The sequence below is a fragment of the Anolis sagrei genome, chromosome 2 (assembly GCF_037176765.1).
Source record: "Anolis sagrei isolate rAnoSag1 chromosome 2, rAnoSag1.mat, whole genome shotgun sequence".
Lineage (NCBI taxonomy): Eukaryota > Metazoa > Chordata > Lepidosauria > Squamata > Dactyloidae > Anolis > Anolis sagrei.
In genome coordinates this window covers 26,107,428-26,131,028 of record NC_090022.1, presented here as the reverse complement: position 1 = coordinate 26,131,028, position 23,601 = coordinate 26,107,428, and the positions used below count along the sequence as shown (strand labels likewise).

General features: G+C 43.4%; 1 protein-coding gene across 3 annotated transcripts; it reads left to right on the top strand.

The window, feature by feature from the left end:
• Nucleotides 1-410: 410 nt before the first annotated feature.
• On the top strand, nucleotides 411-23,447 carry LOC132769490 (zinc finger protein 271-like). Of its 3 annotated transcripts, XM_067463410.1 has the most exons (5): nucleotides 411-637; nucleotides 2,333-2,508; nucleotides 5,685-6,636; nucleotides 9,125-9,130; nucleotides 19,586-23,438. In XM_067463410.1, exons 3-5 carry the CDS (start codon nucleotides 5,703-5,705, stop codon nucleotides 19,921-19,923), a joined length of 1,278 nt encoding a protein of 425 aa, XP_067319511.1. In that variant the 5' UTR covers nucleotides 411-637; nucleotides 2,333-2,508; nucleotides 5,685-5,702; the 3' UTR covers nucleotides 19,924-23,438. The 3 variants fall into 3 exon arrangements, with proteins under 3 accessions (XP_067319511.1, XP_060622540.2, XP_060622539.2); XM_060766557.2 differs by lacking the exons at nucleotides 411-637; nucleotides 2,333-2,508; nucleotides 5,685-6,636; nucleotides 9,125-9,130 and adding an exon at nucleotides 17,316-17,625 and having other exon boundaries at nucleotides 18,836-23,447; XM_060766556.2 differs by lacking the exons at nucleotides 411-637; nucleotides 2,333-2,508; nucleotides 5,685-6,636; nucleotides 9,125-9,130 and adding an exon at nucleotides 17,316-17,625 and having other exon boundaries at nucleotides 18,831-23,447.
• The last annotated feature ends 154 nt before the right edge of the window (nucleotides 23,448-23,601 follow it).

The window sequence follows — 23,601 nt, the reverse complement described above, 5'->3', positions numbered from 1 at the left end:
CCTGGCCATTATTCCACAGATATATAAACCCCACTTTCCTAGTTTGCAACAGACCTCACAGCCTTTGGGGATGCCTGCCATAGATGTGGGCGAAATGTCAGGAGAGAATGCTACTGGATCTTGGCCATACAGCCAGGAAATCTCACAACAGCCCTATTTACAAGACGATTCATAACGGGAGCAACATTACAGTTAGTGAAATAGCAAAGGAATTAATGTCATTGGTTTGGGGTGAGCACAACATGAGGGGTTGCATTGGGAAGGTTGAGAGCCACTGATGAGAAGTCCAATGACACAGCTGGCTGGCTGTCTGTCTGGCTGGGTTCCTTCCCCTCTTGGGCCCGCTAGAGGGCCCCGGCGTGGCTGCTCTTGCTGCTGCTGCCGCCCGTCCTTTGTCTGCCGGGCCGGCCTTTCGGCGGAGGATTGAGTTTCCTGGGTCAGAGGGAGGAGGAGAGGAGAGGAGAGGAGGAGGCGGCCAGCCAGCCAGCCTTTGCCTCTGCCTTGGCCTCCTCCTCCGCTCCCATTGTGGCTCCATGAAGCGGAGGGCGGCGAGGGACCCTTTCCTCCCTCCCTCCCATTGAGGACCCCCTGCTTCCTCCCTCCGAGGCTGTGCCCTCTGCTTTCTGTGCATTGCAAGGTAGGGCAACAGGCAAGCCCCCCACCCTCCCATTTGCAAGGGGTAGGGAGGAGCTTCCTTTTTGTTAGGTTTGGTTCCCCCCTCACCCCCACCCCACCCCAATGCAAGGTTTTCAAGCTTTCTTGCATCAGGAGAAGGGCCTAGGGTGCAGCTACACTGTGGGATGGATGCGGGTTGGTACCGCTTTAATGGCCCACGACTCCACGCTAAGGAAGCCTGGCACTAGCAAAGAAAACATAAGGGTAAACTTGGGCCCTTAAGGTGTTTTCGACTGCAACTCCCACCATTCCTAACAGCTTCAGACCTTCTCCTTTCCCCCCTTTTGGACTGCAACGCCCATAATTCCTAATAGCCTCAAGCCTTTTCCTTTTCGCCTTTTTGGACTGCAACTCCCATAATTCCTAATAGCCTCAAGCCTTTTCCTTTTCGCCTTTTTGGACTGCAACTCCCATAATTCCTAATAGCCTCAAGCCTCCCCCCCCCCTTTTGGACTGCAACTCCCACCATTCCTAACATCCTCAGGCCCTTTCCTTTTCCACCTTTTGCACTGCAACTCCCACCATTCCTAACAGCCTCAGACTCTCTCCTTCTCCCTCTTTTGCACTGCAACTCCCACCATTCCTAACAGCCTCAGGCCCTTTCCTTTTCCACCTTTTGCACTGCAACTCCCACCATTCCTAACAGCCTCAGACTCTCTCCTTCTCCCTCTTTTGCACTGCAACTCCCACCATTCCTAACAGCCTCAGGCCCTTTCCTCCTCCCCCCCCTTTAGGACTGCAACTCCCACCATTCCTAACAACCTCACACCCTTTCCTTTCTTCACTTTTAGACTGCAACTCCCACCATTCCTAACTGCCTCAGACCTTCTCCCTCTTTTGGACTGCAACTCCCACCATTTCTAACAGTCTCGACTCGGGCCCTTTCCTTTTCCTCCCCATTTTGGACTGCAACTCCCACCATACCTAACAACCTCACACCCTTTCCTTTCCTCCCTTTTAGACTGCAGTTCCCACCATTCCTAACAGCCTCAGACTCTCTCCTTCTCCCTCTTTTGGACTGCAACTCCCACCATTCCTAACATCCTCAGGCCTTTTCCTTTTCCACCTTTTGCACTGCAACTCCCACCATTCCTAACAGCCACAGACCATTTCCTTTCCCTCTTTTGCACTGCAACTCCCACCATTCCTAACAGCTTAAGACCCTTTCCTTTCCCCCCTTTTGGACTGCAACTCCCACCATTCCTAACAGCCTCAGGCCCTTTCCTTTTCCACCTTTTGCACTGCAACTCCCACCATTCCCAACAGCCTCAGACCCTCTCCTTTTTTCTCCGTTTGGACTGCAACTCCCATAATTCCTAATAGTCTCACGGCCTTTCCTTTCCCCCTTTTGGACTGCAACTCCCACCATTCCTAAGAGCCTCAGGCCCTTTCCTGAAGGGGCCTGAGGCTGTTAGGAATGGTGGGAGTTGCAGTCCAAAACACCTGGAGAGCCCAAGTTTGCAACACTGTAGAATCAATGCAGCTTGACACTGCTTTAACCTCCATGGTTCAATGCTATGGAATTGTTGCAGCTGGAGTTAGGCAAGGTATTTAGTTTGCAGTGCAAAATAGTGCCGGCACCTTACCAAACTTCAGCATTGAGAAAAATATCCCAAACCAATGTGCTGGTAACCTGTCTAACCTTTTCCCTAAATAGAAACACGTTGGTGCTCAGGAATCTCTTCCCAAGTGCAAACCACAACACATGGGAAAGGCCCAGAGGCCCAGGATTAGGTTGTTTGCAGAGACAAGACTGAAATTCCAGTGTTTCTTCTCCACTTAGGAAATACCTGAAGTACAGATAATAGGGGAAGGTCCATCCCTCCAGTAAAGGTAGGTTAAGCCTTGCAGACTTTCTCTAATGGAGGGGTTATTTGTTTATTTATTTATCATGTCAGAAGTGAATTAAGAATACAGTTGTAATGTATTTTTAAAAAACCACAAAGTTAGAAACTTGGCATTATGCTAAATGTCCTTTGGTGTTGTTGTGAGAAGGTCCTCCATTGTGCATGTGGCAGGGCTCAGACTGCATTGTAGTAGATTTTCTGTGGTTTGCTCTTCTCCACACTCACATGTTGTGGACTCTACTTTGTGGCCCCATTTCTTAAGTTTGGCTCTGCATCTTGTGGTGCCAGAACATGGTCTGTTCAGCACTTTCCAGTCACCTAGTCTTCTGTGTGCTCAGGGGGGATTTTCTCATCCGGTATCAGCAACTGACTAAGGCTCCAGGTTTTAGCCTGCCACTCTTGCTTCCTGAGGTGTTCCTGCGAGTATCTCTGTATATTCTAGAATACTATTTCTTGATTTAAGGTGTTGGCATGCTGGCTGATATCTGAACAGAGGATGGGCCAGAGATGTCACTGCCTTGGTCCTTTTATTGTTGGCTGCTACTTCTTGGCGGATGTCAGGTGGTGCGATACTGGCTAAACAGTAGAATTTCTCCAGCGGTGTTGAGTGTCGATATCCTATGATAATGTGGCATGTCTCATTGAGAGCCACATCCACTGTTTTAATGTGGTGAGATGTATTCCACACTGGGCATGCGTATTCATTAGCAGAGTAGCAAAGCGCAAGGGCAGATGCCTTCACTGTATCTGGTTGTGATCCCCAGGTTGTGCAGTCAGGTTTCGTATGATATTTCTAGCATCCACTTTTTGCTTGATATTCAAGCAGTGCTTCTTGTAAGTCAGAGCATGGTCCAGAAAAACTCCCAGGTATTTGGGTGCGCCGTAATGCTCCAGTGGGATTCCTTCCCAGGCAATCCTCAGAGCTCGAGATGCTTGTATGTTCTCAAGATGAAAAGCACACATCTGCATTTTAGATGGATTAGGAATCAGCTGGTTTTCCCTGTAATAGGCAGTAAGAGCACCTAAAGCTTCAGAGAGCTTCTATTCAACCATTTCAAAGCTCCCTTCTTGTGCGGTGATGGCATGATCATCAGCATAGATGAAACCCTCTGTCCCATCTGGCAGTGGCTGATCACTTGTGTAAATGTTAAACATTTGGTGGGGTGAAATAATAATAATAATAATAATAATAATAATAATAATAAACAGTAACAAAATGAGGATAGTTTTAAACAGCTGCAGTGGATTTTTGATGAAGATCAGAATTTGACATGTTGCTCTTTCCTTAAAGTTTTTTAAAAGAGCCAGAGAAGAATGAGATCAGTGTCTGCCGCTTTTCTGTTCTTTTGTGACATTGGCAAACCCACAATCCCAAATGTTATCCTTCAATATAATATGTCTTCATGCACCTTTTCTGCCTGTATTTTGTAGAGCATCCCTTAGACGGTATTCCAAAATCCATTCTTTGATTCTAAAATGCATTATTTTCACAAATATAAAAATCTCTAAAAATTGAGTGCATCTTCAAATTGCAGCTGATGTAGTTTTGTTCTGTCGGTGGTACTGAAATCCGTGTGTCTCACACTGTGTCTCACAGTCAGTGGCATCTTAGAATAAAACAAACGCAGTTCTTCAAAATCCAAAGTCATCCACAAGGGTGGTTGAGGGTGATGCACAAAATTATTTTTAAATATTGTATGAAATTACCTTCAGGCTATGTGTATCGTGTAAATGAAACATAAATAATTTTTTAGATTTCCACATTTCCATGATATCTCATTACATACATAAAGGCAAAAAACAAAAAACAAAAAAAAACCAAAAACAAAACCAAAAACAAAACCCAAAATACAGAACACTTTTGGTCCCAAGGATTTTGGATAACAGATATTCAACCTGTTTTTCTTTTAGTAAAGAGTTCTGACTTCACTCAGAAATAATTGAACAGTCATCTGAGTTGAAATCAGGAAGCATGGAACAAAGTGCTTTTTGTTTCTTGTGGTTGAGCACAAGTTCCTGCTTGTTCTCCTCCCTCCTAGCATTTATAATAATAATAATAATAATAATAATAATAATAATAAAGGCTCCCCATCTTTTTCCACTTCTGGCATCTGGAGGTTGTGCTCAACTCCGGCCACAGGGAGGTGCTGTCGCTCCATCTTCCATGCAAAGGAGCTTTGTTGTCCATAGACATCCTCCCGATTGAATCGCCAGCATGTTCGCATGGGTGCTTTTTATTACCTCCCCACCAAAGCAGCACCTAATTATCTACTAACATTACTGTTTTTGAACTGCTAGGTAAGCAGAAGCTGGGCTGATGGTGAATGCTCACCCCAACCCGGGCATGAAATGCTGACCTTTTGATTGGCAAGAATTTCTGCAGTTGCCGGTTTAATCTGCTGTGCTAAGCCCAGCCCTGTACACAAGTATTTATTTATTATTTGCTAGCCGTCCCCTGCCACGCATTGCTGTGGCCCAGTCTGTATATATGTGTTTTGTGTGTTTATATTTGTGTATATGTGTATATATGTGGTTTTGTAATGTATTTTTGTTTTTGGCTTTTTAAAATATCTTCTGCTGTGTTTTTCAGTGTTTTTATGAGTGATGGCCACTCATTGGCCTGATAGGTGTATTGTGTCCAAATTTGGTGTCAACTCATCCAGTGGTTTTTGCGTTATGTTAATCCCACAAACGAACATTACATTTTTACTTATATAGATGGCATTTGTAGCCTGCCTTTCTCAGCCTTACGGCGACTCAAGGCAGCTTACAGAAATTGTCAGAATTTGATGCCATATATTCATAAACTCAAATTAAAAACATCCAACCTAATATTATAAATACCATGTAAACTTATTATTAAGTTTATATGGTTTTATAATTATTATTAAAACCATTAAAAACAAATCATCACCAGTGTCGTCCTGTTAAAATCATTGTCCAGCAGCATTGCCTAGCTTGGAAAATGATGGAAAAAGCAAACCTGAAGGCAACGAGAGGAGACAGGAAGTGTAGTGTGAATGCCACATTTTCCAGATGTCTGAACTATGTCAGTTCAGTTTGTGAAGGGTTGGGATATGTGTATTTAAGTGTACGTGCTTTTGATATTTTTGAGAGTTGTCTACCCTCTTTAAAAACACAACACTTTTGTTTTCCTTCTAGGTGAGAGGAAGTGTCAACATGAGCCGCATGGAGGAGAATTTTAGCCGCGAAGAGGCGAGATCCCAACTCGTGACCAAAAGGAAACTCCTAAAGATGCTGAGCTTAAGTCCTGGGCACAGCCAAACGCGTGGGACGGAAGGGAGGGAGAAGAAAATCCCTTCCATGACGTGGCCAGTGAAACCAGTACACACCATCAAGAAACGCAAAGCCTTCCTAGTCCATCGGGGGACCCAGACGGAAGAAATCCCCGACATCTGTATTGAGTGCGGGAAAGTCTTCATCCAGAACTCGAGCCTGATCAGCCCGTGGCCCGTCCAGTCCGACGATAAGCCACATAAATGTTCCGAGTGCGGGAAAAGCTTTACCGTTCGTTCCAGCCTGAATCGACACCAGAGGATCCACACTGGAGAGAAGCCTTACATCTGCCTTGACTGTGGAAAACGCTTCAACGACAAGTCCAACCTCACGCAGCACCAGCGCATCCACACCGGGGAGAAGCCGTACGAGTGCATCGACTGCGGCAAAAGCTACAGCCGCAGCTCCCACAAGAAAAAGCACCTGAAGGACTCGGACGAGATGCAGGAGGCGTTCGGCGAAGGGGAGGGCGCCGAGGTCAGCGGCCTCATCGAGAAGCCCAAATCGAAACAGAAAGCGGAGGTGCTGAACACCTGCACGGAGTGCCTGCGGAGCTTCAGCCACAACGCCGACCTGATCAAGCACATGCGCATCCACACGGGGGAGAAGCCCTATAAGTGCAACATCTGCGAAAAGAGCTTCAACGTCAGCTCCAACCTCTTCAGGCACCAGCGGATCCACACAGGCGAGAAGCCCTATGTGTGCTCCGAGTGTGGGAATTGCTTCACTGACAAATCGACCCTGGTCCAGCACCACCGGATCCACACCGGTGAGAAGCCTTACGCCTGCAGGTTCTGCGGCAAGTGCTTCAGCCACAGTTCCCACCACAAAAGACACGAGAAGATTCACAACAGAGAAAACCCTTTATTTGCCTACCCTATTCCATTGTTTTAACACGTGGTTCTCAGAAGGGGAGGAGAGGGAGGATGGAAAGCGGTGTGCCTCGGGGAACTTGTTTTTTTTCCTTTCTGAAGAGCCCAGGAACCATCTTGAAGGATTTTGCCAGTAGGATTTTGGGCGCCACTGAGAGGTTCATCTCCTGACTAAATACAACTTATGGATATCGAAATACATAGCTATAGTATCTTTAATAAGATCGTATTGCCAAAGGCTTTCATGGCTGGAATCATTGGTTTGTTGTGAGTTTTCCAGGCTGTATGGCCATGTTCCAGAAGCATTTTCTCCTGATGTTTTGCCCACATCTATGGCAGGCATCCCCAGAGGTTGTGAGGTCTGTTGGAAACTAGGCAAGTGGGGTTTATATATCTGTGGAAGTCCAGGGTGGGAGAAAGAACTCTTGTTTGCTCGAGGCAAGGGTGAATATTGCAGTTGATGACCTTGATTAGCATTGAATGGCCTTGCAGCTTCAAAGCCTCGCTGGTTCCTAGATATGGGCAAAACGTCAGGAGAGAATGCTTCTGGAACATCGACATACAGCCCAGAAAATTCACAACAACCCTTTAATAAGATCCATATGTTACAATGAAAGCTGAAAAATTTGGTGAATGTTAATGTTCACTTATGAATGCTAAATTATCCCTGACAAATTTTGTGCATATCTGAAAACAGCTGTTTTCTCCACATATATGGCAAATCTCGATTGTCCGTTATCATTTTCTGCCCCATGTCTTTGTTTTGTGGCATTCCTGAGATTTAGCCAATTGTCTTGTTACCAAATTTCCCAATAATAGGGATTATTGGGAAATTTGATAACAAGACAGTTGGATATATCTTTGTGTTAAAGACATAATCATAATCATAAAAATTCTGCAGAGACTCTGACAAATTTTGTGCATATCTGAAAACAGCTATCTGTTTTCTCCACATATATGGAATATTTCAATTGTCCGTTGTCATTTTCTGCCCCATGTCTTGGTTTTGTGGCATTCTTGAGATTTAGCCAATTGTCTTGTTACCACATTTCCCAATAATAGGAGATTATTGGGAAATTTGATAACAAGATAATGGGATATATTTTTGTGTTAAAGATATAATGATAATAATAATGCAAAGACTCTGGCACAAGCCATTAAAGGTGGTCCCAGTGGTAATTGGCACACTGGATGCATTACCTAAAGACCTTGTCCTGCACTTAAAAACAATTGGCGCTGACAAAATTACCACCTGTCATCTGCAAAAGGCCAGTCCTAGACACTTGGGAAGTGTCTGACATGTGATTAAATACAAAAGCCAGCATAGTGATCTTATTTAGTGTATATTAATCTTGTTATGTCTCAATAATAATAATAATAATAATAATAATAATAATAGAAACATAACAAGATTAGTATACACTAAATAATCATCATCATCATCACCTTATTTAGTGTATACTAATCTTGTTATGTCTCAATAAATAATAATTGAAACATAACAAGATAAGTGTACACTAAATAAGGTGATGATGATGATTATTATTATTTAGTGTATACTAATCTTGTTATGTTTCTATTATTATTATTATTATTATTATTATTATTATTATTGAGACATAACAAGATTAGTATACACCAAATAATAATAATAATAATAATAATAATTTATTTATTCATATCCCGCTTTTCCCCCTCAGCAGCTTACAACATATTAAAAACATGTAAACAACAATCCATATACATCGATAATAAGTATAAAACATCAAAAAATAAGCAGTTAAAACAACAATAATATACATTCCCTTTCTTGTGGCATCATGTCAGATTATATCTGGCATACTGTGTTGAAGATACTATAGCGTTATTTATTGATATCCAGTAATTGTATTGAATGGTGCGTGAAACTCCTGGTTGTGTTCTTACTTGGAGTTCCTGAGCCTTCTGTATTGTTTATGGCTCTCCTGACTACCTACCTAGACAAAGTTGGCTGCAGGTCCCTTTGAAGGGGAGAGGGAAGAAGACTCCCTATCTCTATGCAAAGACTCCTGAGAAATAGAGAATCTGCCCTTAGGAGTTAGTGCTAGTAGTAAATTAACCTCAGTAGCCTTTTGCTTCAGGGCTTAAATTTCTCCCCTCCTTTTTGGATGGTAGCTCCTAGCCACTGGATCACACTCTTTGTATTGTCTGCTAAATTAGAAAGCCTAAATGGTAGGAATTGACCTGCCTCATAGGTTTCTACAATTGACGTTAGTCCCTTTTTTATGTCTCATTAGAAAGCTAGGTTGTTTGAGATCTCTGTCGAAGGCATGTTTCCCAAACCTTGGAACTGTATTCCCTCTGCCCCATCACTCCTGGCTCTTTGTTGTGCTTTTTCTCCTTCTTCCTCAAAGCAACGTGGCTCTTAAGGAATGGACATCCCAATGGTGGAAGAGTCCTGTTCTTCGAGAGCAACAGGATGAGAAATTGTGCTGTGGCACTTTAAGAGACTGCGTGGTTTATTGTAGCCTTGGCTTTCCTAAGCCGCAGACTCCCATCAGATACTCATATGATGGACTGAGATGGTGTATGTGTGTATATATATGTATATTACATATATATAGGTTTGTATGCGCGTGCATATGTGGCACATATGCGTGCGCACACGTACGAGTTGAAAACCAAATTAATCAAGTTGAGAAAGGACAATAATAAACAATGTGTCCGGTTATGTGGGCCGCTGGATATTGAAATGAAATGTCTAGCAGAATGGAGAATGCCTTCCCTTTAGTGACAAAACAAACACCTGTTCCATAAACCCTTAACAAATTTGTAAACAAATACCTATTTCTGTTATTTTAAGTATCGCAACCGTAAAGGACAGAGGTCCTAAGTGGTTGCGGCCAGTTACCCATAGGTTTCTGGACGCTCGTTTCTCAAATCTGGATTGTGTTGGGAAGTGTGTTCTCACAAATTCTGATCCTGTCAGCTGATCCTGACAGTTGTGGAGCCGACAGACAGAGTCACTATTTCCGTGCCTCTGGTGTCCCTCTGTTTCAAAAAAGTAAGATAAGGGAAAAGGCAAAACACACTCAACTCCGTCTTCCCCACAATATTTAGTGGCCCACTTAATTGGGTAGTTGTGATAGCTAATTTGCCAATAAAGAAGGCAAAGTCAATGTCTTGAACCACCTGAAATTGGGTGGAAATTTAAAGCTAGATCTAACACAGGTAGCCTGAAATGAAAACTGTTAAAAGTAACACGAAGGGGAACGTTTGGGGTTAGCTGTCCATAGAAGAAGACAGTCGTTTGCTATATCTAAGTAATTTTTGTGGTTAGCTTTTATTGTTTCTGTAGGCATCCTTTACGGAAATGTTTGTCCTTTTTAATAGAGTGTCTGATAGGAAATCTAACCTTTGACCTATTGTAGCAGTTGATTCTACACGATAATTAATACTTTTTTTTTTGTGCCACCTTGAGTGAGATTCTACCAGTAACGGGGAAAACAAAACAAACCCATGTTTCTAGCCCATCCGCATTTGCTGTATTCTGTCCGAACCCATGTTTGTTTCTGCGGTAGGCATTTTTTTGTATTCCAGAAGGGCAATTTTTTTGGTTAATAGGGGCATTTAGAATATTTCTACTATTGTTTGTAGATTTTTTTAAAAAATTGGAGTGTGTGCGCGTTTCTCATTTTGAAGATCTGGGTGGTAACCCCCATTGCAAATATTTTTGGTTGCATTGTTTGTTCACATCATCTCTGAAATATCACTGCCACACTATCGCGTCCTGATCGTTTATTAAATTGTGCCAGTATTATTATTTTTTTATTTACAGCATTTTATATTCTGCCTTTCTCACCCCAAAGGGGACTCAGGGCGGACCACAGAACACATACACGGCAAATATTCAATGCCGTTAAACAGACAGAACAGACAAAAGATAGAGGTATTATGTCGGCATTTTTCCCAACTTCGGTGTCCTGGAGGTTGTGCTCGATTCCAGCCATAAGGGGGTGCTGTCACTCCATCCTCCCAAAGGTCTGGAGAACAAGGCCTATGAGGAGCGGCTTAAAGAACTGTGCATGTTTAGCCTGCAGAAGAGAAGGCTGAGAGGAGACATGATAGCTATGTATAAGTATGTGAGAGGAATTCATCAGGAGGAGGGAGCAAGCTTGTTTTCTGCTGCCCTGGAGACTAGGACGTGGAATAATAGCTTCAAACTGCAAGTAAGGAGATTCCATCTGAACATTAGGAAGAACTTCCTGATGTTCAGCAGTAGAACTCTCTGACCCGGAATGTGATGGAGGCTCCTTCTTTGGAGGCTTTTAAACAGAGGCTGGATGATCATCTGTCAGAGGTGCTTAGAATGCAATTTTTTTGCTTCTTGGCAGGGGGTTGGACTGGATGGCCCATGAGGTCTCTTCCAACTCTGATTCTAAGAGCTCTTAATCACAAAAATGCTCCTTCCTTTGATCGCAGGCATTTTCTGTTATTTTCTTTATGGTGCTGTAAAATACCTCCCCACTTAAGCAGTGCCTAATTTCTCTACTCACAGCTCACAGCTGTTTTCGAACTGCTTAGGTGGACAGTGAGCTGGACTGAAAGTTGGGTGCTCACCCCGACCCAGGCTTCAAACTGCCAACCTTTCAATGGGTAAGATCTCTTGCTGCTGGAGATTAACCAGCTGTGCTAAGGCCTGGTACATTTGAGGCAATCTTAAGTATTTTTGAGACATCTCAGCATTTTTGGAGGGGGAGGGGATCATTCTCCCAGTGATCGACCTGCATTGAAAAAGACAACCAAATAATCCAGAATATTATTTATTTTAAAAATGAGTAGATCAACAATGATGAGTGATTCTATGCCGGTATCTTGATTCAGCAATTTTCTTTTGGCTGATGATGCCGGCTCACATGGATGGTTTTTGATAAAAGGAATTTATATTAATGAATGGATGTTATGCCCCACTGGTTTGTCTTCATGCTCTGACATGAAGACAAGCATACAACTTCAGCACATAAAGGTTTTATTTTGAGATCATGGCCAGAACTCGGGAAACTCAACTTTTCTGATAACTGTCTCTGCTTACTGACAGATTCAGGGTGTTACAATCCCCCCTGCCAAAAAAATATCTTTTTTTGTCAGTGTAATTTTTATTTACATACATTAATGGCTCACAGTGTAAACAACACAAAACAATTAACATTTTACAAACAACCCCTCTACCAAGGCACGAACAAGTATAATTTCCTTTGCCATAAATGTACGAGTCAACCAGTAAACAAATGTCATATCCAAAATTTGTGACCAACAAGGTTGTATTGTTTTTCCCTTTTTACTCTCTAAAACATATTTACTAGTAAAAACTAACCAATATGAATCAAAATCTGATCTATTTGTTCCCTCTCCCCCGAACACTCTCATTTCCACTGATAGTTTATTATTTAAGGCAGGCCTAGGCAAACTTCGGCCCTCCAGGTGTTTTGGACTTCAACTCCCACAATTCCTAAGAGCTGGTAGGCTGTTAGGAATTGTGGGACTTGAAATCCAAAACACCCAGAGGGCCAAAGTTTGCCCAGGCCTGATTTAAGGCTACGTTCCATACCTCCCCATATCACACTTCCAGTGTGAGATTGTTTACTAACTTCCAATTCCTTGCAATTTTAAGCCTCGCCATTGTGAGTAAAATATTCACCAATTCTTCCTTTTCCATTTCTAAATTCAGCTTGGACCCCCTGGTGGCACAATGCATTACACCCTTGTGCTGACAGGACTGAAGACCAATAGGTCGTAGGTTCAAATCTGGTGAGAGCATGGGTGAGCTCCCTCTGTCAGCTCCAGCTCCCTATGCAGGGACATAAGAGAAGCCTCCCACAAGGATAGTAAAACATCAAACATCCGTCTGTCCCCTGGGCAGCATTCTTGCAGACGCCCAATTCTCTCACACTAGAAGAAATTTGCAGTTTCTCAAGTCACTCCTGACATGAAAAAAAATCAACTTTGTAACATCCATTAGTAATGCTATCCTGACATTACTAATCTATCAAATCTCTGATCATCCCTTAAAGCTACAGATAGACGTAAACTCCATTCATTAATCTAAAATTCCAGAATGGCACACTATAATAAAGTTTCCAGGAGCAGTACTGAGTCTAAAAGAGTAATGTTAGAGCAAAAACATTGGATTGAATCCACTGGGGATCTGAACCAACAATGTAGTCAATGTGCTTTTATCAGAATTTGAAAAATGTCCTTTCTTTTGCTGATCAAGGGATTCTGTAGACCAAAAAAAGAAGCTGTTTTCCCAAGCTCTGAATCTTTTTTTTTCACCCAGTGATGAATGTGGATTGTTGCTGTATTTTTCTTTCCAGGATTCTCAACATGTTATTTATACCTGGTTCTATTTAAGCTTTAGTGATGCGCGTGGGTGAGACATGTTGCCAGACTTCTATAATGTTTTGCGGGTACTTGATACCTATGAGTTCCTACGCATTTTCACCAGTATGTTCCCCGCTACACCGCTACCATCCCATCCCACTCTGCCATCCTGTTTCCCCATTGAAAGATTTTCCTCTTAACTTCATGGTGTCAAACGTCATAGAGCCCCCTCTCCTTATGAATTCATGGGGGGCCTGGTTGTGCCGCAGGATCTGAAAAGCATGGCTTTGTAAGGGAACTCGGAGTTCTGAGTGGAAAGAAGGAGTGTCTAATGTCCCCCTCCCAGGTTTTACAACGGTTCATTTACAGCACAACAATAAGTGTGTGTGTGGATGTTAATTCACACTTCTGTTCCTTTGAGAAAAAAAGGTGATGTGTAATGATTTTAAAGAAGTGAATGGAGAGTTATAATAACTTAATCGGCATAGTATCTAAGCATTTCCCTGGTGAATGAAAACTTAAGGAAAAAAATAATAAATTACGGTTTACTACTGTGTAATCTGCCTTCTTGGATCCCTTTATTCTAAATTTTACGATTGCTGTTCGTAGCACCCACCTTCGAAAAATCATTGAAATGGAGGGATAGTCTTCTCTTTGACGATGAAGGCTTATCCACACAGCTGAATACAATCCTACATTATCTGCTTTGAATGGGAATATATGGCAGTGTGGACTCAGATAACCCACTTCAAAGCAGATATTGTGGGATTTTCTGCCTTGATATTCTGGATTATATGGCTGTGTGGAAGGGCCCTTAGAAATCCGTGCCTCTGACCCTTTGTATCACCATGATCTTTATCTAGATGTGGTCTCACTTTATCTTTTCCTAGGACGGAGTTTAAAATAGTTTAGTTGGAAGGGATGTTTAGTCTTCTCCCCTTCATTCAGGAAAGCACTCCAAAAGATGGCCATCAGCCTTTAATTAATGACCTCCAAAGAAGTGTTGCTGTTGGGGAAAACTCCCCCCCCCCCCCCAAAGGAGAGCATCCAAAAAAAAAACAGGATAGTTGTAGGTTTTTTCAGGCTATATGGCCATGTTCTAGAGGCATTATCTCCTGACACTTCTCCTGCATCTATGGAAAGAGGTTGTGGGGTCTGTTGGTACTAGGAAAATTGGGTTTATATATCTAAGGAATATATATATATCTGTGGAATGTCCACCCTGGACATTCCACAGATATATTGGTCTTTCGAAAGATCCTTGAGAAGTTACTACGTGTCTGAAAATATTGGCAGTTGAAAAACCACTTTGGAGTAACTGAGTCAGAAGCTGTCTGACTGTAGATTGCAAGAGCATTCTTGGGTTTTCCCTAGAGCTGTGGAGGTCTGGCACATTTTGAGATGGTTAGCGAAAGAAGATAGTTCCTTCTAATCCTGGTATCCACTGGTATCTGGTAAGTTTGATAGGAATCTGGTTCAGCACTTGGGAGAGCTCCTTTAAAGCCATGAACCTAGAGTGGATTTCTCACTTGCCTGGAAGACACCATTGAAACAGTGATATTTCGGGCAATCAGAGAAAGTTGTAGTTGCTGGGATTTATAGTTCACCTACAATCAAAGAGCATTCTGAACTCCACCAATGATGGAATTGGACCAAACTTGGCACACAGCACTCCCATGACCAACAGAAAATACTGGGAGGCTTTAGAGGGCATGGACCTTGAGTTTTGGAGTTGTAGTTCACCTACATCCAGAGAGCACTGTGGACTCAAACAATGATGAATGTGGAGTAAACTTGGCATGAATACTCAATATGCCCAAATGTGAAGCTTGGGGAAAATAGACCTTGTCATTTGGGAGTTGTAGTTGCTGGGATTTACAGTTCACCTACAAGAGGAATCTGAGCCCCATCAATGAAAGAATTGGACCAAACTTCCCACACAGAACCTCCATGGCCAACAGATGGTGTTTTCTGATGGTCTTTGGTGACCTCTCTGACACCCCATCATGACCCCCCAAGGGATCCCGACCCACATGTTGAGAGATTCTGATCTAATCCAAGCCCTTCCAAAGAAACCATAGAAGAGTAGCAAAATCAAGAAGCTTGTCTTGTTAGACCTTGGACTTTATATGAGCAAGGCTGTTTCTGATGACCAAGTGAAAGCTCAATTGGTGCAAAATCCATAGGCTCCATTGCCAGGATATGTATTTCCTGTGGATAAGAAGAGGCACCTCAGATTTCAACCCTAACGGCTCAACACATTTCCCTGGTTGGCCCACTCATTTTATGTACAAGGTGCGCTCTGTAAGTACTGTGTGGTGTTGTTGCCTCGCCCAACTATGAGGGATGAATTAAAAGTAATTCCTCTACCTTTGTAACTCCTCGACAGATGGTAGTACTGGTATGGGGCAGGTACTGGCTTGTTCAGTAGACTCTCCTCTACAGTTCCATTTTGGCAGGAAACCTTAGCATTGAACGGTTGTGTTGTTAAAGTGTGAAGTATGGGAACCCTGCACAGACGGTCGGTCAATGCGACTTAAGCAACATGCAATCATTGAATTCTTGACAGCAGAAGGTGTCACCCCAAAGGAGATTCATCAGAGAATGTAAGCTGTTTATGGTGACTGTGTTGATGCGAGTACTGTGCGTCGTTGGGTGAGTAAGTTTAAAGATGTTGAGATGAGAACATCTGACTTGTGTGACAAGCAAAGAGTTGGATGTCCTGTGACAGCAACCACCAAGTTTCACAAGCAAAAGGTTGATAGATTGATTCAAGACAATAATTGTATCACTCAGAGAGAAATTTCAAGCATAATCAGCATTTCACAAGAACATGTGGGTCACATTATTGCTTTGCTTGGCTATCGGAAGATCTGTGCACGATGGGTACCCAGGATGCTTACACCTGAAATGAAAGTGCACAGACTTGAAACTTCAGAGACTGGCTCTCACCACCATACGACATCCTCCATACAGTCCAGGTTTAGCACTGTCTGACTTCCATCTGTTCCCAATCATGAAAGAAGATCTGTGGGGACATCATTATGCTTCTGTTGAAGATGTTGAGAACTGTGAGATGCTGGTTGTGGAAACAAGAGTGTTGACTTCTTCCGTGACTGCTTCAGAAAACTTGTTCATTGTTGGCAGAAATGTATCCAATTGTCTGGTGATTATGTGGAAAAGTGAATAGTGGTTGCTAATGAGCACATTAACAACCTCAGATATGCAGATGACACCACTCTGATGGCCGAAAGCGAGGAGGAGCTGAGGAACCTTCTAATCAAGGTGAAAGAAGAAAGCGCAAAAGCCGGGTTGCAGCTAAACGTCAAAAAAACCAAGATTATGGCAACAAGAATGATTGACAACTGGAAAATAGAGGGAGAAACCGTGGAGGCCGTGACAGACTTTGTATTTCTAGGTGCAAAGATTACTGCAGATGCAGACTGTGGCCAGGAAATCAGAAGACGCTTACTTCTTGGGAGGAGAGCAATGTCCAATCTCGATAAAATAGTAAAGAGTAGAGACATCACACTGGCAACAAAGATCAGCCTAGTCAAAGCCATGGTATTCCCTGTAGTAACCTATGGATGTGAGAGTTGGACCTTAGGGAAGGCTGATCGAAGGAAGATCGATGCTTTTGAGCTGTGGTGTTGGAGGAAAGTCCTGAGAGTGCCTTGGACTGCGAGAAGATCCAACCAGTCCATCCTCCAGGAAATAAAGCCCGACTGCTCATTGGAGGGAAGGATACTAGAGACAAAGTTGAAGTACTTTGGCCACATCATGAGGAGACAGCAAAGCCTGGAGAAGACAATTATGCTGGGGAAAGTGGAAGGCAAAAGGAAGAGGGGCCGACCAAGGGCAAGATGGATGGATGGCATCCTTGAAGTGACTGGACTGACCTTGAGGGAGCTGGGGGTGGTAACGGCCGACAGGGAGCTCTGGCGTGGGCTGGTCCATGAGGTCACGAAGAGTCGGAGACGACTGAACGAATGAACAACAACAATGACCACATTCTAAGGACTATTTCTGCGTTTGATTTATTAAAATATCCCCATCCAAACCCAAGTAACAAAGTACAACTCCTAGGATTCTACATCAGGGAGCCATGGCAGTTCAAGCGGTACCAAAGTGCATTCACTCTTCAGTGCAGAGATGTGCAGATGAGCTGGCTTCCAGCCTGTGCAGCCACTAGAGGACTCCAGTGGCTGGAAGCGGCTCTCCTTGGCTCGCTCTTCCTTCGCTTTCTCTCCAATCTGGAGGCTGAGGTTGGGCTTCCCAGGTTAGGAGGCGATGCTGCTTCCTGTCTCCCCTCCTCTTCCTCCCTGGCGACCCCCAAATCCTGCCGCCCCCCTCCCCAAATGCCGGCAGGGAAGAGCAGCCTCCCATCCGAAGCCTCCTCCTCCCTTGAAATCCAGGGGGGAAAGCCCCCATCCCCTCTCAGCTCCCACCCATCTTTCTCGCTTTGCTTCCTGAGACCAGCCACCCGCTTCCTGAGCCAGCCACCCACCCAGCCAGAAGGCCAGGAGTCACTTTTCCCATCCGAAGGACGCCTGGTCCTTTGAACAGCCCTCAAAGTAAGCAATGCTCTCTTTTATTTTGTGCTGGCCTCGCCCCAGGAACGAAACTGACCTTTAACCCAAAACAACAGAAGAAAAGCATGCCAAGGAGGAGATAGATAAGGCAGACCTGGGATCCTACAATTTTCTGTTTTGAAAAGCATGCTTTACACATCACTGGGGTGCATCCACTATAGAATTCATGCGGTTTGACACCACTTCCACACTGCCATATAACCCAGAATATGAAGACAGATAATCCACAGTATCCCCTTTAAACTGGTCCACACTTCCCAACAAAGAATCCCCCAGGCAGCAACCAGCCAGGCTTTGAAGCTGCAAGGCCATTTAATGCTAATCAAGGTGGCCAATTGCAACCTTCACACTGTCTCCAGCAGAAAAGAGTTCTTTCTCTCACTCTGCACATTTCACAGATATATAAAGCCCACTTGCCTTGTTTCCAATAGACCTCACAACCTCTGAGGATGCCTGCCATAGATGTGAGTGAAACATCAGGAGAGAATGCTTCTGGAACATGGCCATACAGCCCGGAAAACTCATAGCAACCCAGTGATTCCAGCCATGGAAGCCTTTGACAACATGTTTGTTTTGTTGTCTGTGACCCTGTTTAGAGTATTTCATCTCACTTTCTGTCCCTGTGACAATTGGATTTTGAACACTTTTGATTATCATGGAAACAAGGATTGGTGAGGAAGCTTCAGTGGAGACCCCCCTTTTCCCATGATAACTCTTTCAGGAATGAATTCACGTTCTTAGGGGCAAATTTGAATTTCCTGTTATATTATCCCTGTTTGTAACGAGATTGGATGTAAGTTGGATGTTTGTAGTTTGGGGACTGCCTATAAAGGTAACACTATCTGAGTTACTCAAATGCACAGTTTTGAATCTTGGAGGATTTGGAATTTGGAATTGCAGATAAGGAATGCTGAGCTTGTTCCTGGGTGAAGAGCTGGGGTGAAGCAATGGGTTAAACCCTTGTGCCTGGAGGTCGGTGGTTTGAATCCATGAGATGGGGTGAGCTCCTGTCTGTCAGCTCCAGCTTCCCATGTGGGGATATGAGACAAGCCTCCCACAAGATGATAAAACATCTGGGCAACATCCTTGTAGGTGGCTAATTCTCTCACACCAGAAGCAACTTACAGGGGGGAAAAAACCTTGTCTCTGGTTGTATCATATTTAAACTTGTTGTCTTTCTTGTTCAGAGCAGGATATGGAACTCCAACCGTGACTTCAGAAGCAAGTATTTGACTTCAGCAGAATCCCATCAAGATGCCTCCAAAACGATCCAAAGGGAAAGGTCCTCAGGCATCAAGCCAAAAAAGACGGCCCAAGGGTCATAAGAAATCTGAAGAACAGCCGCAGAATCTCTTTCTGGTGCACAGTAAGGGGAAAGTGGACACACTTGATAAAAAGTTGAGCAAACGCAAAGGTGCCATTGCTCCTCAAAGAACCTCCTCAGGAGAGAACTTGAACATTTGCACAGAGTGCGGGCAGACATTTGTGCAGAGTTCTGACCTGAACAACCACCAGAGAATCCACACGGGAGAGAAACCCTACAAATGTTCAGACTGCGGCAAAACATTCAGCATCAGTTCCAACCTGAGCCGGCACCAGAGGATTCACACAGGTGAGAAACCATACCTCTGCTCGGAGTGCGGGAAGAGTTTCACTGACAAATCTACCTTGGTGCAGCACGTGCGGACCCACACCGGAGAGAAGCCCTTCCAGTGCATTGACTGCGGGAAAACCTTCAGCCGCAGCTCCCATCACAAGCGGCACCTGAAGAGCCCGCTGGGAAAAGAGCAAAGCAAATGCATCCTCCCCGAGAGCGGTGCCTCCACCAAGCCGTCAGCTCCTGGCAAAGCCAAAAAGGCCAGAGTCTCCAAGAAGCAGCACCCTCCCTTTGAAATCCCTCACACATGCGCTGAGTGCTGGCAGAGCTTCAACCAGACCTCAGACCTTGTCAAGCACATGCGCATCCATACGGGGGAGAAGCCCTTTGAGTGTAACCACTGTGGGAAATGCTTCAACGTCAGCTCCAACCTTATCAGGCACAAGAGGATCCACACCGGGGAGAAGCCCTACACTTGCACCGACTGCGGGAAGAGCTTCACTGACAAATCCACCCTCACCCAGCATAACCGCATCCACACCGGGGAGAAACCCTACACGTGCACTTACTGCGGGAAAAGTTTCAGTCGCAGCTCTCATCACAAGAGACACCAGCGCATCCATGCGGGAGAAAACCCTGTCTCTTTTCTGCCATTGTGGCCTTACCCCAACCAGATGTACTGAGGGGCCCTTTCAACTGTCGCGTGATTGGCTAGAATTTCCATTGGACTTTTTCATGGCTTCGTGGCATTTATTCAGTGTACAGTCAGCCCTCAACATTTGTGGAGTTTGTTTCCAAAAGGTACCAAATCCATATGAACAAATTTTACAGGAGTAAAAAAATGTACTGATGTTACACATTCTTTTGCTATAAAATGCAATTTTCAAAGCTCTGTACTGAAATGACTTGATACATTTCAAGAGTTTTGATCTGTACATAACATTCTGCTCTTAGCCAACAATTTGCTGTCGCCTATAACTATTTTTTAAATATTTTTGAACTCGGTACCTTTTGGAAACAAACTGCATATTTACATGTTTAACATTTGGGTCATTCTATACCAAGTGGTCTAAACCTTCCTGTGATCATGTTCTCAAATTTTGATCAACTTTTAGCTGTAGCACCAGTCAGGTGTTAAACTAAGTTTCCCAAAATCTGAGGTCTCTAACTGTAATAGTTACTGATCTAGACCCTTTATCTGAAGGGTAGTCAATCAGCATGCACACGACATTTAACAAAGTGCCATCTTTGGGGTCTAATGAGGATGCATAAAACATAATGCATAAATGCACAAAATATAACATACTGTGGAGTCTCGCTTATCCAACATAAACAGGCCAGCAGAATGTGCGATAAACAAAAATGTTGGATAATATGGAGTCTCCTACTGTTACCCGTCTAACGTGGCACTAGACACCTAGAATACTAACGACAGGGACTCAAAGTGTTAAGGCAAGGCAACACCTCAGGGCTAGAGCAGCCCAGCAGGAAGTGCCCAGATGTGGAAGAGGAGCATGGACATCACAGAGGGAAGGATGGAGGGCTTTTCCGCTTCCAATCCTGCCTCTTTTCCCCCTTTCCTCCCTCCTCCTCCTCCTTGTCTTGCCTTTTTGACTTATTGGAAATGGAAGAGAGCTGAATAAGAGCTTTGGATAAGACAGAATGTCGGATAAGCGGAGGCCGGATAAGCGAGACTCTACTGTACTTTGACCAGAGTAAATGGATATTTAATAGTCACATTTCAAAACGAAAATGTATCAGTCTTATAAAGCATTTTTTTCTCTTTCTGGTGATACTATTCACAAGCATATTCAGGTAGATGCTTTTTAAATATTTGGCTTTGAACTTTGGTAGATTTTACCATTTACTTGGACAGTGCCAAATTTGAAGAGATCCTGTAGGGTGGTTATAGATACTGGATAGCTGCAAATCTGGTAGTATTATGTCCAACACAATCACAATGCTTGGTCAAAATTTCAAGTCCGTATCTTCGTTTGCATGGAAATGGTTGCAGTCTGCATATTGGTCAAAATTTGTCATGATGAGTCATGACACATTTTGATGCACAATTTGAGTCAGCTTGTTTGACTAGATTTTGCATCCTTAATGTTAAAATTATTTTCATTGAAATCAGCACACAAAAAACCTGTACAGGATTTCTTAACCATTCTTATACATTGTTTCAATTTTATTAGACCCCTAAAATGGCATTTTGTTAAATGGCATGTGTACGCTGACTGCCCTTCAGACAAAGGGGTCTAGATCAGCAAGTTAGAGACCTCACATTTTGGGAATTTTAGTTTAACACCTGACTGATGCTACAGCTAAAATCTGAACAAAAATTAGAGAACGTTATGGAGGGAACTTTTTAAAAATTTAGACTATTTGGCATGGAATGATCCTTTTGGTAGATTTGATAACGCAGACCCCCTCCCAATTTTTTTCGTGTCATTTTGGTTTTTAGGTCTGTTGGTCATGGAGATTCTGTGTGGAAAATTTGGCCAAATTCTATCGTGGTGGGGTTCAGAATGCTCTTTGATTGTAAGTGAACTATAAATCCCAGCAACTACAGCTCCCAAATGTCAAGGTCTATTTTCCCCAAACTCCACCAGTGTTCACATTTGAGCATATTGGGTATTTGTGCCAAATTCGGTCTAGATCCATCATTGTGTGGATGTAAGTGAACTACAAATACAAAACTCAAGGTTAATTCCCACCAATCCTTCCAATTTTTTCTACTGGTCATGGGAGTTCTGTGTGTCAAGTTTGGTTCAGTTCCATCCATAGTGGAGTTCAGAATGCTCTTTGATTGTAGGTGAACTATAAATCCCAGCAGCAGCAGCAGCAGCAACAACAACAACAACAACAAAACTTTATTTATATACCACTCTATCTCCCCAAGGGGACTCAGAGAGGTTTCCAAGTAACATAATCAATACATACAAAGAAGACAGCATAAACATAAAATTAACAAGACAATATAAGCATTAAAAACCACAATAGCACATATATTTAAAATAACTCTGCCTGTTTAAGGCAGTTTAAAAGGTCGGGCTGGGCTAGTGCAATTTTAGAGGGCCCAGGAAATTAGGTAGAGTCTATGGCTGTACATTTCCAGGGCCTAATAATTACCTGAGTAATTGGTAGAAAAAGATATGGCCAATTTCAACAGTTTCTGGGGCAGAGCTAGAACTGGTTGTTCTCAAAGGTTTGTTTAAACCACCAGGTCTTCAGGCTCTTACGAAAGGAGGGGAGGGATGGGGCCTGCCTTATTTCTCCAGGAAAGGCATTCCAGAGGCGGGGGGCCACCACCAAGAAGGCCCTCTCTCTTGTCCCCACCAACCGTACAACTCCTAAATGACAAAATCAATCCGCCCTCCAACCCCACCAGTATTCAAATTTGGGTGTACTGTATCCAGTATTTGTGCCAAATTTGGTCCAGTGAATGAAAATACATCCTGCATATCAGATATTTACGTTTCAATTCATAACAGTAGCAAAATTACAGTTACGAAGTAGCAACAAAAATAATGTTATGGTTGGGGGTCACCACAACATGAGGAACTGTATTAAGGGGTCATGACATTAGGAAGGTTGAGAAGCGGTGGTCTAGAAGATTCTGATGTGACTCTGTGGTCATCTTCCTTCAGAAGTTGACCATAGTGTTGTGTTGGAGGATCTAGAGATTCCTGGGAAAACCACTTCTTTAGAACCTCAAAGTCCTTCAGGACAACTGTATGGTCAATTTCCAGAATGTGTTGTCCATAGAGTTTGACTGGAAGACCTTGAGATTTCTTGAGAGTAGCCTCTCCATTTTTTCTACTTTCATAGGGATCCTGCACCTCAAATAGCAGGGAATGTGGGGGGCTGACTGTATTACTTACACTTCGCCTTAGCACTGACTAAAATACAGTATTTGCCTCCTTAAACTGCATAGATAATAAGTGTTCCATGACAAAACAGAGAACAAATAAAGAATCTCAAATTGTCTGGTGGAGTGCTGTTATCTGGACTTTTTTCATCTTTTTGCAAAGACTATTGTCCAATTCCTTAAGCACTCCGATTTATTTAATGGTATCTGAAATGCATGGGCTATGGACTTTTCTTTAAGAAAGCCCACAATTAATAGAAATATCATTGCAATGTAATAGAACTATATGTTGTATGATGTTCTCATATTTAATTGATATGATTGTACAAAACATGTGGTCTGGTATCATCTGTTGCTGAGCAGGTTAAGAATGCGCCCCGCTCCTTCTCTTCCAAAGTCAGGTTTCTGCTGGACTTGCTGGTTGACTCATAGGAAGCAAGTGGACACTTCCTGGTGATTGGTTCAGTAGCAAATAGACCAGGCATGGGCA

Bases quoted from the DNA above. Each gene is read 5' to 3' on its own strand.
- LOC132769490 (XM_067463410.1), top strand. From the start codon at position 5,703: ATGAGCCGCATGGAGGAGAATTTTAGCCGCGAAGAGGCGAGATCCCAA.